Raw genomic sequence first — 16100 nt, 5'->3', positions numbered from 1 at the left:
GATGAACTAGAGGCCTGGGTGTGGCTGAAAGGGGTGGGTAGGGAGCCAAAGAGGTGACTGAAACATTTAAAGGCTGGGGACAGCAACCCATAAAAAGACAGGGACTCGTGGGGCTGAGCCCAGGTAAACAGACAGAGGCTGGCATATTGAGAGCAGCCTTGCACTGGGTCAGAGATGATAGCAGGGCTGGGGCAAAACTCAAGACAGGGTCAAGGGGCCTGGAGACCTGAGACACAAAGAGAGCTGAGGCTAAGAAAGTTGAACCAGAACAAGTGAGCCAGGGCTGAAGGCCTGGAGCCAGAATAAAGGTGGGCCGAAGCCAAGAGGGCTGAGGCCCCTAAAGAGCCAAAGAATGTTGGCAAATAATATCCACAAGGCATGGCTTACAGTGGAGGATGGAGGCTATATATTTAGCGTTTAGGTCAATTAGGTCCAACAGGGTTGGGACCCCAAGCCATTGAGAGTATGGATAGTGGGGTCAGGCCCCAGGGCTGAGAGACTGTGGGCAGCAGGGTCAGAATCCAAATTAGGTGGGTCAAAGTGAGCCCAGGAATAGACCCTAGGTACAGAGAGAGAAATAGAGAGCACCCAGTGCTCCCCAGCTCTGAGGACAGCCTCCCCTTTATCTTTAACAACAAAGTGAGGCAGCAGGGCAAGGCCCCGAGAGGCGTGGATCTTCACAAATAGTTTAAAAGTTGTGTCTTCATGACAGAGGAAGTGTGGTGTTATGTTGCTTAGCATCAGCAGCCAAAAAATCAGCATGGACATCGCACTTGCTCTTAACAACTGGTAGCTACCAGGAAAACTGATAATCTAACCAGTAGACTGAATTAATTGAATCCTGGTCATTTAGCCACTGACAATCCTGATTCACTACCACCAAGTGACCTTCAAGCCATCATTTGGACCCTTCCAATTCTGTAGCTTAACACTGAAGTTTTGCCAGCAGACAAAGGCAGCTTAATCAAAGGTTACAGGAAAGCCAGTTTTGAAAATGACCTCAGTGTAATTTGCTTGAATGGTAGAAGGTGCAGATATGCTCAGGGAGCAGAAGTCATTAAACTGGTCTTTTCTATATCTGCCTCTATAAATATCCCATTTATTAGGCTCATAAGTAGAAGAATGCACATGCTGGAGATGTAGGAATAATTTAATATTCTGTCTTCATTTGAAGACTTGACTTGAGTAGGTATCTTCTTAAAATAAATCTGTTCATAATCCAAGGGACTATTTCCCTCCCAGCCACCATAGGAGTCAACGTTCAGAGTCAATTCACTACTGTTAAGCAACTGTAGATTGCAGGGCACAACACTTGGTAGTATAGAGCAACCACCTGTATTCAGATAAAGAACACATTTCCTCCTCCTAACAAAATAAAGTGAATTCTGTAATAGTATGCATATGCCAGTTCAGCAGCACACAGGATATTTACTGGTGATGCACTAATCAGAACCAAATATTTGATTTATTCATTCCTTATTTTTAAGACAAGAAACGATAGATACAGTATAATTATATGAACTGATGATATGCCATAAAATTGCATGGAGAAATTCCTGCATTGAGACCAGTAGATTATTGTGTGCATGAACTCTGACTTTGTTCATTTGTTTTAAAGAAATCCAATCTTGAATTTAAATGTAATTGATGGAGACTATCACATCTCTGAATAAACTGTTCCCATAGTTATTTCTAACTTAAAATCGTTTACTTTTTTCCTAGCCTTATCTTGTCCAGCTTCAGTTTCCAGCCACTACTTTTTGACATAATTTTCTTTTAAATTAAAGACCCCTATAGGGTTAGAAACCTCCCCAGGTAAGTATTGTAGACCAGGATATAAGATGACTTTTCCTAACCTCTCTTGGATAACTACAGGGGTTCCTAAGTCACTTTTAGGGATGCCATATTTCAGTCATTTTTATAGCTTTTTTCTAAACTCTTTTTAATTTGCCAACATCCTTTTAAAGTAGGAACCTAGTGCCAGAGACAGTATTTCTCAAATAGTCTCACTAATGTCGTACATAGTGGTAATAAAACATGTCCCTACTTTTCCTTGATATTGTCCTGTTTTTAGATCCACAGCTCACATTCACACTTTTAGCCACTACATTACACTTCAAATTCACGTTCACTCGATTAGTTACATATAATCAAAAAGTCCGTTTTTAAAAAGGGCTCCACAATTCAAAAAGGATGTGGAGAAGCTTGAGAGAGTCCAGAGGAGAGCCACGCACATGATCAGAGGTCAGGAAAACAGATCTTACGATGATAGGCTGAGAGACATGGGACTCTTTAGCCTGGAAAAGCATAGGCTCAGGGGTGATCTGATGGCCACCTATAAGTTTATCAGGGGTGACCACCAGGATCTGGGGGAACGTTTGTTCACCAGAGTGCCCCAAGGGATGACCAGGTCAAATGGTCACAAACTCCTGCAAGACCGTTTCAGGCTGGACGTAAGGAAGAATTTCTTTACTGTCCGAGCCCCCAAGGTCTGGAGCAGTCTGCCAGCGGAGGTGGTTCAAGCACCTACATTGAACACCTTCAAGAGTAAATTGGATGCTTATCTTGCTGGGATCCTATGACCCCAGCTGACTTCCTGCCCTTTGGGCAGGGGGCTGGACTCGATGATCTCCCGAGGTCCCTTCCAGCCCTGATGTCTATGAAATCTATGAAAACTACTATGTTCCAACAAAATATTACCTCATGCTACATGTATAATCTGCATGTTTAGCTTCTAGTTATATGACCTTTCATTTAACTTTATTCAAATGCACGTATTGTTCAAATAAGCCCAGTGTATTCGGGTAACAGGATTTGGGTTTCAGGGAGTACTGGATTTGCAGATGAATAAAGGCTTTTTTCCTGTGTCTCAGCAAAACCTGCTAGTCTCAAGGCAGAATGATATATTAAAAAAAACTTTGCAAATGCTTAAGGAAGCAGTTTCTTAACAACGGGGTAGTGTAGAAATATATAGTGTAAGAAGAACAATATGCAGCCCACCAGCTATTGTCAGGAGATAAAATAAAAGCAAGACCTTGGAGCTGAAGAAGGAATCAGCAAAAAGCCAGAAAGAACCAGCAAGTGACCAAAAGAAGAGGTCAAAGTTTTACACCCACACTCTTAGCAAAGAGGCATGTAAATGGATGAAATGCATAAGCAATTCCATGTTAATGAAGTAAACAGTAAACAGCGGCAGAGCTTGAGATTGGAGGAGAGATGTGTGGAACCAAAGGAGGAGTGGAGGAGGAGTGATTGTTAATGAATATGAACTAAAGCGTACAAAATGTGAAAAAAACTAATGTTCAGGGCTGCTCCCCTGGTTTCACAGGCTGTGAGAGAGCTTGCCCAAAGCTGTCTCCATTCTGAATAAAGCTGTTGCGAGCAATGTGTGCTAGTGTTTCTCCCTGCTTGCTCTGGCTAATGAGTAACAGGATCTATGAGTGATTGGATCATCGTCTCCCTAGTCGTTGGGTGCCACATGGAGTCGGGGTCTAACACGATGTACTATGTGAGCCAGATTGGTCTTTAGAAATGACCTATTTCCATCATTATTTACTTCACAGAAAAACTTTATGCCATCTGAAAGTATTTTCAAACCACAATGTTCTATCTTTTCCCAATATGCTTAAACAAGAAGAACAACAACATTTAAATATAAATTACCCTGCATATAATATGACCACCAATAATTAGATTCTATATATGGAAAAGTTATGAATTTGTTTTAACTTTCCATGTGTAGAATCTAATTATTGGAGGTTTGCTTTGAATTTGCTCCCCTCCCACTGCTACATCAGGGAACATAAATCTGGGGGAGGCAGGTGGCCCTCTTGCCCTCTGTTCCCCCCACACTGCTTCCCCTTCCAGCAGACTGCTCTCCCTGAGCTCATAAAAGTGAGGGGATAATTTGAAGACACTGACTTTAAAATAATCATACTTGTACTAATTTGCATATAGGCAGATTACTGCAGGTACCCATATAGTTTATCCAGAATTGATTCATTGTTCCTTTTTTTGCAAACTGCTGCAAGTTTAGCACATTCTTAAATGCACTTCTAGGCAGCATTTCTGTACTTCTTATACATAGAACAAGCTATGCATGCTATTAGTCCAAAGCCAAAAATTGTATGAATTATCATATAGGTCATGAGGCTGAGCCCAAGCCGAGGCAACCACATTTCAAACCATGGTGACTCTTTTGTCAAGCCATAGCCCTGAACTACTCAGTATTTGCTTGTACTCCAACAACCCCCAACAAAGAATCAATTTGCTAATTAGCACCCCCATTGGAACAGGAAACTGATACTCTTATTATGAGTCCTGGGATCCTCCAAAAGTGTATATGAAGATGAGGTGTGGGGATGCCTAGTCCAGCCCTACCCCATGGAGGTCAGGGCCACAGTAATTATATGCAACAGGTTGAGAGAGGGGGCAACAGAGTCTCTCAATTACACAGAGGTTTGTGATTCTTACCAGACATTTAAGGCTGGTAAAGAAACAGGAATCATTGTAAATGGGAAGAAAAGGTGCTGCTTAGCTGTGGGAGTGAAGTGGAAGTTAAAATATATGCAATGCTGTGGCTTACCATGACTTGGAAATGAGTTGGCAGTGAGGGGGAGTGAACACCAAATCTTCTTAAGATGGGCTACCCTAACCTAGCCTTGGGGTAGGTTCACATTAACAGATTGTTTTTCAGTCTGTCATCCAAGATCAGGATGATGGCCTGGTCTGGCTGTAAGGCTTAGGAGGCATCAGCAGAAGCTGAAGTAACAGTGTTGGTAAAGGCAGCTGTATTGTTTGGAATGGCAGCAAGGAAAGAGATGGGATGGACTGTGTCTAGTGGAGGACAATGAGAGAGAGCTGGGAGAAGGAAACAGCTCTGCCATTCTCTGCAAGAATCTCCACAAGGCTAGGTTTCGCTCAGGCATGTTGAAGCTATAGATGACCTGGCTGGATTACAGCAAGCTGACACTGAACTTTTGGGTGCTTGAAATGGATTCCATAATCCAGATGCTGAGCAACTTGACCTGGGAGGCAACTTTTAGGTATGAGACAGCATACCAAAAATTCTAGGAGTCCTACAAGGATAGTAAGGAAGAACCCATCCTGGTACATTTTGATTTTGTGGTTGTCAAAAACACCTGAGAAAAACTAGTCACAATTAAGATGTACACAGGCCTTACCGATGAGGAGAATATAAGCTTTTGGCTACTGAAGCACTGCAAGAGAGTGGAGAATGTGGACAATGTTGAAGAACCAGACAGGGTATGGATTGGGGCCTGGAGCGACCAGGCATAACTCTGGATAGACTCAGTAGGGGCAAGTGCTTGAGAGGAGGTAAAGACATAGAAGGAAAGAAAAAAGACAAACAGGAGTCCCCCTTTGGGATCACCCTCAAACCATCTGCTAGCTCTATGGCTCTCAGGTTCATTAGGGCCTACAGAGGGAAGCCAAAGCCCTGCCAGAGTAGAGTTCTTAGAGGAAGGCAAAATACAAAGTTCGTTGCATGTAATAGACATGGTGAAAGGAGAAGATGGAGGAGGAAGAACACAAAAGGAGAAGAAAGACTCAGTCTCCAATTTGGAAAGAGACCAAGACTTTGGTGCATAAACTGTTCCTGGAGGGTGCTGGGCAATATCTTGGGACAAGTATGATTATAAATGTCAGTTAATGTAAGGAGCATTCATAGCCATGCAAAATGGAGCACGATGAAGGACCAGATGGAGACAGATGTGACATGCCTGCAGGAATGTGAGATACTGGGACAGAGGGAGTACAGACACCTCATAGTAAGATGGAAGTATGGAAAGTAATGACAATAGGATGATAGGTGTGGCAATACCAATTAAAGATCCACAGCTGCAACTAATAAGCTATCAGGAGATAAGTGGGAGAAGAGTGTTACTGGTGATCAGTGAGAAGGGAAAGGGGAAAGATTTAGAATATTGAATGTTTATGCACTGACAGAGAGGAAGACATGCTGCACCCACTTAGAGGACTAACAATCCTCCTACTGGGAGCACTGCCTAATATTGGTTGGGGATTTTAATTGCATATTGGAGGTAGGGAATAGGATGGGGAGTGATGCTTCAGGATTAGATAGGTCCTTGTAGATACTGGCAAGGATGGTAATGGATTAAACTACAGGATGCCCAAAAGGCAGTGCCTGGAGTTGAGAGTAGGTTTACTAGGGTAGATGCGATGGGCTGCTTATGGTCCCACACAGACTTCATTTTTGAGTCTATGGACTGGAAAGTTTGAGCGGCAAAGAGAATACTGGTCTTTTTATCAGACCACCTGCTACTGAAAATGGTGTTGGAAGTGGGAGAGCAAAGAGTACCAGGCAGAGGGGAGTAGAAGTTAAATATGAGACTACTGGAAGACAAATAAGTAAGCAGATGGTACAGGAGTCACTGTAAAGAATTCAAGAACTATACAAGGAATGCATACAAGCAAAGTGAGATGGTGGGAAGATGTTAATGGAAGAATGCAAGACTTTTCAGAATACAGGGAAAAGAAGGGCCTGGGAAAAACAGAAGTTTACAAGACTGCAGTGTAGACTGCAGTGTTTCCTGTGACTGGTGAAGTTATTTATGGTAGCGGAGGAAATTAGAGACACAAAGAACCTATTGAAAGAGTGGTTTAGAGAGAAAGCACAGAGAAACATCTTCCTGATGAAGGCCATCTGGTAGAGCAAGGAGAAGAATGATCCACCTACTTTGCCAGGAGGAAAGGAATATAAAATCATATAATGGCAGTGCAGGATGAGAGAGGATTGTGGCTAACAAAGACAGAATTGATATTGAGCATGCTGAAGGAATTTTATCAAAATTTATACTCCAGAAGGAGTGTTGCATTAGGAAACTCTTGACTTCTTTTTGGCAGGGTTAGAGATAACCTTGGAGGAAAATGAGAGGAAGAAGCTTGAGGAGATGTGGACATTAGAAGAATTATGGGAGGCAACCCAAGCCTTCAAGACAGAAAAGTCTTGGGGTAACGGTAGGCTCCCAGCAGAATTTAACAAAACTTGTTGGGACACACTGAGCCCAGACCTGTTAGCAGTGTTCCAGAAGTGCCTGGAGAGAAAGAACCTGGGAAAAGGTATGGACACAGGGAAAACATTATTGTACAAGAAAGTAGAGTGGGAAAAGTTGGAGAACTGGAGGCTGAGAATCTTATTGAATCTAGACTGCAAGATAATGGCCAAAGTATTAGGAAATAGATTTTAAAAAATCTGTGGGAAAGGTGTCCACAATGACCAGGCTTGTGTCGTCCCCAGTAGAGTAATAACTATGACCCTGCTACAAAAAAGAGATGCAACTAATACCATCAAGAATGAGGACTAAACATGGGACTCCTGATTCTTTATTTAGAAAAAAAACATATGACTGGATACAGCATGAATTTCTGTCTGGCACAATGAACAGGATGGGGATCCCACCTAAATTTCTAAGTTGGATCAAGACTTTATACAAAGAAGTACAGTGTGGGGTAGGAGTGAATGATCATCTAACAAAGAAAGTCAAGGTCAGATCAGGTGCAAGACAGGGGTATCCCCTGTTGCCATTCCTAGTCATCTGCACCATCAATCCATTGGCCCAGAGGATGAGGTTGGATCATGTGACTGAGGTCACACCAAATCTCCAGAGGAAACGGCATGCAAGCAAAATGCATGTTATATATGGATGATGCCAATACCTTACCAAGAAACAGTGTGGGATCAGATCCAGCCTTCTCTTAAAGACCCCCAAGGTAGGGGAGAGCACCACCTCCCTTGGAAGCCCATTCCAAATGTTGGCCACCCTTACTGTGAAGAAGTTTTTCCTGATATCTATCCTAAATCTGCTCTCTGTCAGTTTGTGACCATTGTTCCTTGTTACCCCAAGAGGCACCTTGGTGAACAGAGCATCTCCGAGCCCTTGCTACATCCCCCTAATGAATTTGTAGGTGGCCATGAGATCACCTCTCTTCCTTCTCTTGCAGAGGCTGAAGCAGTCCAGGTCCCTCAGTCTCTCCTCATAGGGCTTGTCCTGTAAGTCCCTAACCATGGCCCTCCTCTGGACCCTCTTGAGTCTATCAACAACCTTCTTGAAGTACAGTGCCCAAAACTGGATGCAGTACTCCAACTGCGGTCTGACCAATGCTGCATAGAAGGGAAGTATCACCTCCTTGGATCTATCTGTCATGCATCTACTGATAAAATGTGGTTAGCTCTGCTGGTAAATTTCCATCACACTGACAACTCATGTTCATCTTGGAGTCTACTACGACTCTGAAATCCCTTTCCACTTCTGTGCTCCTGAGAGGGTCACTTCCTAGCCAGTAGGTGTGCTGGATATTTTTCCACCCTAGGTGCAGCATTCTATGCATCCTTGTTGTACTGCATCCTATTGTGTACTGTCCACTTTTCTACCCTGTCCAGGTCTGCCCGAAATTGTTCCCTACCCTCCAGAGTGTGCACTTCACCCCACGATTTCGTATCTTGCGCAAACTTGGATAGGGTGCACTTCACACCCACATCCAAGTCACTGATGAAGATATTGAAAAGTACAGGCCCAAAGACCAAACCCTGCAGGACCTCATGACCCACATCCTTCCAGGTCAATACCACCCCATCTACTACCACTCTCTGGGTACAACCGCTAAGCCAATTTTCCACCCGCCAGACCGTGTGGAAAATTAATTTATGAGAATGGGATGAGATACCATACAGAAGGCCTTGCTAAAATCCAAGAAAATGACGTCCGCTTCTACTCTTGCATCTAAGCATTTTGTGACTGTCATAAAATGGAACCAGATTGGTCAGGCATGATCTATCCGCTATGAATCCATACTGGTTTCCCTGCTGCATTATTTTTCCCACTGGACTCCTACAGATATGAGCCTTCATAATCTTTTCAAAGACATTTCCAAGGATGGAGGTGAGACTATCTGGCCTGTAATTACTCAAATCCTCCTTCCTCCCCTTCTTGAAAATAGGAACCACACTGGCTCTTTTCCAGTCCTCCAGGACCTGACCCGAGTGTCACGAGCGCTCAAATAGCTGTGTCACTGGTTCTGCTATGACACTGGCCAATTCCTTCAGTACCCTCGGATGAAGCTCATCTGGGCCTGCTGACCTGAACACATCCAGTCCATCCAGGTGACTCTGCACCAAGTCAGTGTTGACAGTTAGTGGGCCGGTGTCCCTGTGATGTCCATCTAAGAGCCCATTAGGAGATTCATCTTGACCCCTCTTCAAGAACACTGAGGCAAAAAGATCATTAAATAGCTCAGCCTTGTCCCCCTTGTCTGTCATCAATTGCTTCTTGTTTAGTAAGGGTCAAATGCTGTGATGGAAGCAGACTTTAAGTTTTGAAACTTTTGTAGAAATAAAAAAGATTACCATTGGTATATTTGCCCAATATGGATCATGTGTTTTACAGGCATGCTCAGTGTTGGCTGCATTTAATCAGCTTCATAGTTGGTTTCCATTACTGAGCACATGCTCTTTCTGGCAGTAATTTAATTATAGATAATGTATTTAATATAAGAAAAGGGGCTTTTTTCACCAGGCTGATGGGTGAGGTGGGGGGAGGACCTTATATTTGAGTAAATATGATGTTTAAGAGAATTGGGCCAAAAATACATGCCCATTAGAAACAACCCCACAGGATAATTATTTTCTTTTTATAGTTAGGTTTTGAAATGTAAGTATGCCTATACATGTGCTCAGATGTGTTCCAATGAGCAGATCAATTAGAATGCTCTAGCATGCCTCACCAGCATGTGTATTAGGTGTCACATTTTTCAAAATGGCCACGGGGTGCTTTAACTAAATCTCACCGAACCAGCTTTAAGTAAAGCACCCCTGTAGCCATTTTGAAACATGGGATGCTTAATACACATGATGCTAAAATATTTTAATTAGAATAGCTGTTGGGGAGCCATTCTAATTAAAATGCTCCCCCTCCTGCCAAAGCACATATATAGACATCCTGAGGGTTTTATTGCGATAGTTTTATTGAACAAATGGTATAGTCAGAAAAGATACTGACAAGCGTTTGGGTATAAAGTACCCTTTTCTGATCAAGGTTGAAGACATTTGAGTTCTATCTGTTTGGTACTTGGAAAAAAGAAAAGACACGAACCTAATTAAAACTATTTGCTTCTAAATCTAAGATCTGTCAGGGCCAGAATCTGGGGAGAAGTACAACAAAAACAGTAAGTCACAATTTGTTGTCTACCAGAGGAGATAATCCCAAAGGACAGAGAATCTCACAGGGTAGAGACTTTCATGAAAAATATCAATGGTAATTTTTATGAGACCTTTGCACTTGACTAGTTAACTGTATGAAAGACTTCAGGGGGACTATATATATGGGCTCGCTTTTTCTCAAAAATAAATGCAATTGTACAAAGTCATTTAAAAAAAAATGAAATTCACTATTATCCTTCCTCCCATGCTAATCAGATAAGATGCTTTTATCCAGTATGGTCACTATATTTTGATGTCTCCTAGGGAATCAATTTAGCTTAAAGATAATGCTTTCAGTTTTTTGGGTCAGTAATCTTACTTCATGGGAACACTACGAGGGGGAGGGGTAAGCGATGCTTTTTAAATGCGTGCTCTTTTGATGCAGAAGTTGCTTAAGGAGTACAACGTGCTTTAGTCCTAAATGTAAACCTTATTGTGACTTACTGACCCTGTAGGAATGCACACTGTTTCAACTTCACCTCATATCCTCCTCGTATCTATGGTGATTGAGTCCCTTATGCCCCTGCAAGTACAAGTGTGAACATGAGACTGAATCGCCCAAAGGCAAATAAACTCTACTCCTATTTCATAAGGAACCGAAAATCCTCAGTAACACGCTGCACCTGTAAGTTTCCTTCTCCTCCTCTCTCCCCATTTTTATTTGATTTTGGTCTTTTAATTTAGCAGAAATAAACTGGATGAGACATAATAGAAAGCTCCAGATATGGTGACACTATAGCCAATGTCATCTGCCCCTAGTGACAATGTAAAGTTTGTATTTACAAATGGAGAATCTATGGCTTTCAGACAGTCAACTTCTGCATTTAAAAAAAAGCCATCGGTATTTCAGCAGGGTCCTGGCTTAAAAATCTCAGCTGGGCTAATCAATTTAAAACAAAGAGGAATCTGGCCTATTCCTAGGTGGCAGTGAGCTGGTATAATAATATTATTTTATTTCTGGAGTAAGATGTTTTTTCTTTATAGTGATTAAGGGAGCTGGGTGTTGATTTGAGCATCTCTTCTTTCCTTCTATCTTGTCCAAAGCAGTCAGTTGGGCTCATGTTTCTGGACCCTGAAGAAAGCGGGCACATTTTAATTGAAGTTTCATCCTGTGAACTGAGAATAAGTATTCTCTTGAAAAAAATGTGCTAGCTATTCACAGAGCAATGAAGGAAGTGAAACAGTGAAAGACAGTTAAAAACCTGACTGCAAGTCTCTGCTGAGACAAAGATCATGCAGTTCCAAGTTCCTCTACTGCTGCATTGGCATGTGCTAGGGGCTGCTGCGACACCATCTTAGTATTCTGCCATCAAACTGAAGGTACGATTGCCTTGGCTGTGCGGGAAAGCGCGCTCTGCCCATTGAGCCAGTGAGACACTCCATAAGACAATGACTTCCCTTTTGCGTCTGGTTACTCTCAGAAACATTAACCCCCAGAAACGGCAGGGGCTCCATCTTCTGCAAACATCGCAGAAGGGGAAGAGCTTTGGGGACAAGTATCCCCCAAATCAAACTCAGCTATTGGTAAAGATGGAGAATTAGACAAATTGTTGAGATCAATGATTAATTGACATAATTTTAGTTTTTTCTCCTCACAAGCATACTATAGCAGGGAGGTCTGGCTGAGCTATGGACTGATGAAGCAGCAGCAAGTGCCACATTGGACTGTGAGCTAAACTAGACAATGGGTCCTAGAGCTGGAGATCACTCCCTGAGAGGAGGGTTAATAAAACAAAAAACAAAACCCCTCTGTATACTCCATTCATGGTCATAGATCTGTGTATGATTAGGTCCCCAAGAGTTCAAGGTTGAAATAATGGTCACATTGAAATAAATGGCAAAGTTCCCAGCAACTTGAGTGAAGTCTTGATTTAAACCCAACAGTCCAAGAATCCTGTATCCAGAAGTCACACATACATACAACCTTGCATCAGGAGGGAGCTTATAAACACAGTCAAAAAACGTTATAGTTAATAGTGTCTTTATACTATTTCATTGGGGGTTCAGCCTTTAAATAAATGCTACTATGTCATGAGCTGGACTACTGTGTTCTGTTTTAGCCAACACATCCTAAGAATAATGCGGACAAACTGCAGAGAGAGAAAAGAACATCAGTAAACATCATATGAAGTTTAGACTAGATCACATGTATTGGGGGAAAAAATAAGAAATTATCTTCATATGAAGCAATGAAGATTTAGATTCAATAACAGGGAAACTGTCTAAATGATTGGGTGGTAAGACATTTGAACATGCTACCTAGACTGCTTGTATAATTTCTTTCGTATAAAGTGTTTATGAAAGGTATAGACAAATATCTACTGGAGATGACCAAGGTGACCTGATTTTTCCACAGTGCAGGGACTTTGGATTAAAGGATCTCTTGAGGTTACTTTGAGACCCAAGTCTATAATCCTGTTGCATTAAAGCTAGAAAACAAGTGATTCTGCATGAAATATGTTGGGCAAAGCAATCTTTTGCTTTTTAAGTTATACTCTTCACAATGTTTCTAGAAACATAAGAAACAGGAGCTAAATGGAAAAATACTCATGAAGCAATAAATTTGCCAGCCACAAAGGTACACAGTAGATGAATCAAGCTGTGGATACAGGCATGCATATGATAAAGATACAGAACATAAATCTTTGTAATTAAATAGCATCAGTTCTTAAACCATGGCCTCTGGAAAGCTGGCAAGTCACACAGTGACCCTCCTTGGTATGTAGCTGCTTCTAAAGTCTCCAAGCTGTTCAGAGTAAGTAGAAGTGTAGTATTTATGTGTAGCAAAAAAAATGGGGTATAAAAGTCAGCCTATCTATCCCAGTAGGAGCCACCATTACACAAGAGGAAGAACCATGATGAGAACAGTGCTAAAAGCTAAAGGAAAAATGCCTGGTTCTTACCTGCCAGTACTCTGACTTCTGCTTCATTTCCTGTTCTTGAACTAGCTGGATTTTTTGCAAGGCATCTGTAGATCCCACTATCCCCCGTTTGAATTCTGCTGATTTGTAAAGCTCCAGAGGGCAGGACAACTATCCGGGTATCACTGAGGCTAAGGGTCATGTCCTCCTGGTTTTTCTGCCAGTGTACCGTTGGCATGGGCTCTCCAACCACTTCACACTTCAACAACACTGTGTCTCCTGTGAACGCTGTGACAGATTCTGTCTGGGAAAGAAACCTCAGTGGTCCTGAAAGGAAAAGAAGCAAGTGTATAGATACTGAATCTATAAATGCATGCTATTTCTGTACTGATTTGGATTTACTTTATCATTCAATCCGATATTCAGAAAAGTGCTTTGAGACTGCTGAAATGGCTGAGTGACTGTCAGTATACTATTAATGGGAATAATTTAAAGAGAAAAAGAAAAGACGTGTTATTAGCAAGTGGTTATTTGCAAACTACTTCAAGAGTAACTTCAACTACAAATCTGCTATACTGCAAGACAAACTAGTCAGAGCAGGATAAAATTCAAAGGAAAGCTATGTTATATTTGGATAGGATTAAGAAAATGATGTTACTGCTGTATCTTTCCACATCCTGGACTCTTTATACCGAGCCACATATCATAACCTCTAAAATAACATGATCAGCGGGGAGACTAGGGAAGCCTCATGTGAATGTTAATATAAGGAAACTTGGTCATGATTTCTACAGTTAAGACACCTGTTACAATCAAGGAGGACAGATTCCTGAAATATAGTCTACATAAGCAGGTTGGCATGCCTGCAGCCTTGCAGGCTGGCTTGATTCCCTTGGGAGCTCCTCAGCCAGCGCTTTCAACACAAACACAAACCTTGCACCAAACTGGAAGTGCGGGTGGAAGTGCACTTCTGATTTCACCACTAATGGTTCTGACCTCGGCAATCGGCTGCTGAGGGACCTCCCTCCCCCCTAGTCAGTGATCGGCTGCTGGGGGACCCCCCCATGCCACCAGCAATCTAGTTCCCCCCAGACTCAGAAGGCACCAGTCGCTCATGGTTGTTGACACCTAGCTATTAGGCTTGTGCAAGTAGGCAGCTATTCGATTCGGCTTCAGATCCAGCCGCTTCAGATGCCAGGGATCCAATCCGGAGCTCCGGACAAGGTTCCCGCTTTGATCCGGCCAAAGAGGCTCCGAAGCTTCAGAGCCACTTCGGAGATCCGACCGTGGGGTATAATGGAGAATTAATGAAATATCTATAACTTTGTTGTTTTTTGACTGATTTGCATGAAATTTGCAGGGATGGTAGCTTCTGCATGAAGCCTGCCAAGTTTCAAGAAAATTGGTGCAGGGGTTTGGGGGGAACTGCACCCCAAATTCTTGAAAGAACACTTGTGTCACATCTATGTGTTACAACACAGTGGGCTGAAAACTTCAGGGGTAGTGGGCCCTAGTGAGGCCATAATGCCTGCCAAGTTTCAAGAAGATCAGTGCAGGGGCTTGGGGGGAACTGTACCTCACGCTGCTGACAGGCAAAACTCGTGACAGATAATCCTGCATGTGTTAAGGCGCAGCAGGCTGAAAACTGCAGGGGTACTGGCCCCTGCTCAGGCCACAAAGCATGCCAAGTTTCAAGAAGACAAGTGCAGAGATTTGGGGGGAACTGCACCTTGAGCTGTGGACAAGCAAAACTCGTGACACAAGTGACACTGTGTGTGTTAAGGCGTAGCAGATGAAAGCTGCAGGGACGGTAGCCCCTGCTGCAGCCACAAAGCCTGGCAGCTGTCAAGGAGATCTGTGCAGGGCTTCTGGGACCCTTCACCTCTGGCTGCTGTCAGGCAAAACTTGTGCCACGAGTGCTTGTGCAAGTGACTGTTTCTGTCTTGGGGCAGTTGTTTTCTGTATTGATTCTTTCCTCTCCTTAGTCTCTGGATTTGGAGGTGTTAATCGTTGCTAATTAACTGGTTACATTAGCTAGCAACTGTGTATTGAGCTGGTCCCTGACTGAATCGTGATTGATTGGTAACTGGTAACACAGTAGCTTAGCAGCCAGGGCTGCAGTAGTTCCTCTGCAAGAGGCAGGCTGTGTGGCCTCAGCAGAGGCCACCACCCCTGCAGTTTTCAGCCCGCTGTGTTGTAACACATGTACGTGACACAAGTTTTCTTTCAAGAATAAGGGGTGCAGTTCCCCCTAACCCCAAATCGGACAAAAAGCAACAAAGTTATAGATATTTCATTGATTCCTCATTATACCCTATGGCTGGATCTCTGAAGCGTCTCCGAAGCTTTTCCGAAGCACTTCAGAAGCTCTGAATTGCTTTGAAAAGCCTAACCAAGCCAGGACTTTGATCCGGTCATGCGGCTTCAGATGCTGAAGCATCTGAAGCTTCTCTGGATCCGAAGTACTGTCTGAAGCCTCACAAAGCCCTACTAGCTATAGGTCTTCTGCCGGTCATACAAAAATTCCACTCAGCTTTGTCAGAATTAAAAAGTGCCACGTCCCTCATAAGACTGCATTTCTGAAGAAAAATGAACCAAGGGCTAGGCTTCTATCCATAGATTCATAGGTTCATGGATTGTAAGGCCAGAAGGGACCTTGGAAGATCATCCGGTCCAGCTCCCTGTACCAAGCAGGGAAGATAACTGGGGGTCAGGTGACCCCAGCAAAGTGACTGTCTAGTCTCCTCTGAAGATTTCCAGGGTAGGTGATTGCACCATCTCTGGGGGGAGCTTATTCCACAGTCTGGACACCCTGACACACCACCCTGACAGCAAGAGCACGCACACACCCCCATGCTCACAATGTTTCACTGCACTCAGTGGGCTTTCAGTGCCTTAATGCGTGCACACACACGCATGCGTTCTACTGCACTGAGAATACTCACAAGCCCTTGGAGAAGGACCACTCCTTCAAACACCAGACAAAGCACTAGTAGCTCACA

At 43.1% G+C, this 16100-nt stretch overlaps 1 protein-coding gene across 2 annotated transcripts in view; it reads right to left on the bottom strand.

Moving 5' to 3' along the window:
- The window catches only part of DCC (DCC netrin 1 receptor), a 1013322-nt gene that overhangs the window by 555454 nt on the left and 441768 nt on the right, over window positions 1-16100 (bottom strand). For both annotated transcript variants that reach the window (XM_090037801.1, XM_090037802.1), the window contains exon 3: window positions 13141-13425. In XM_090037801.1, coding sequence (XP_089893927.1) covers window positions 13141-13425 — 285 coding nt within the window. The remainder of the gene's footprint in view (window positions 1-13140; window positions 13426-16100) is intronic.

This window comes from Crocodylus siamensis, chromosome 3 (assembly GCF_052110815.1).
Source record: "Crocodylus siamensis isolate JL-2025a chromosome 3, ASM5211081v1, whole genome shotgun sequence".
Taxonomy (NCBI): domain Eukaryota; kingdom Metazoa; phylum Chordata; order Crocodylia; family Crocodylidae; genus Crocodylus; species Crocodylus siamensis.
The sequence above is the reverse complement of the archived record's forward strand: the minus strand, read 5'-3'. Positions and strand labels throughout refer to the sequence as shown.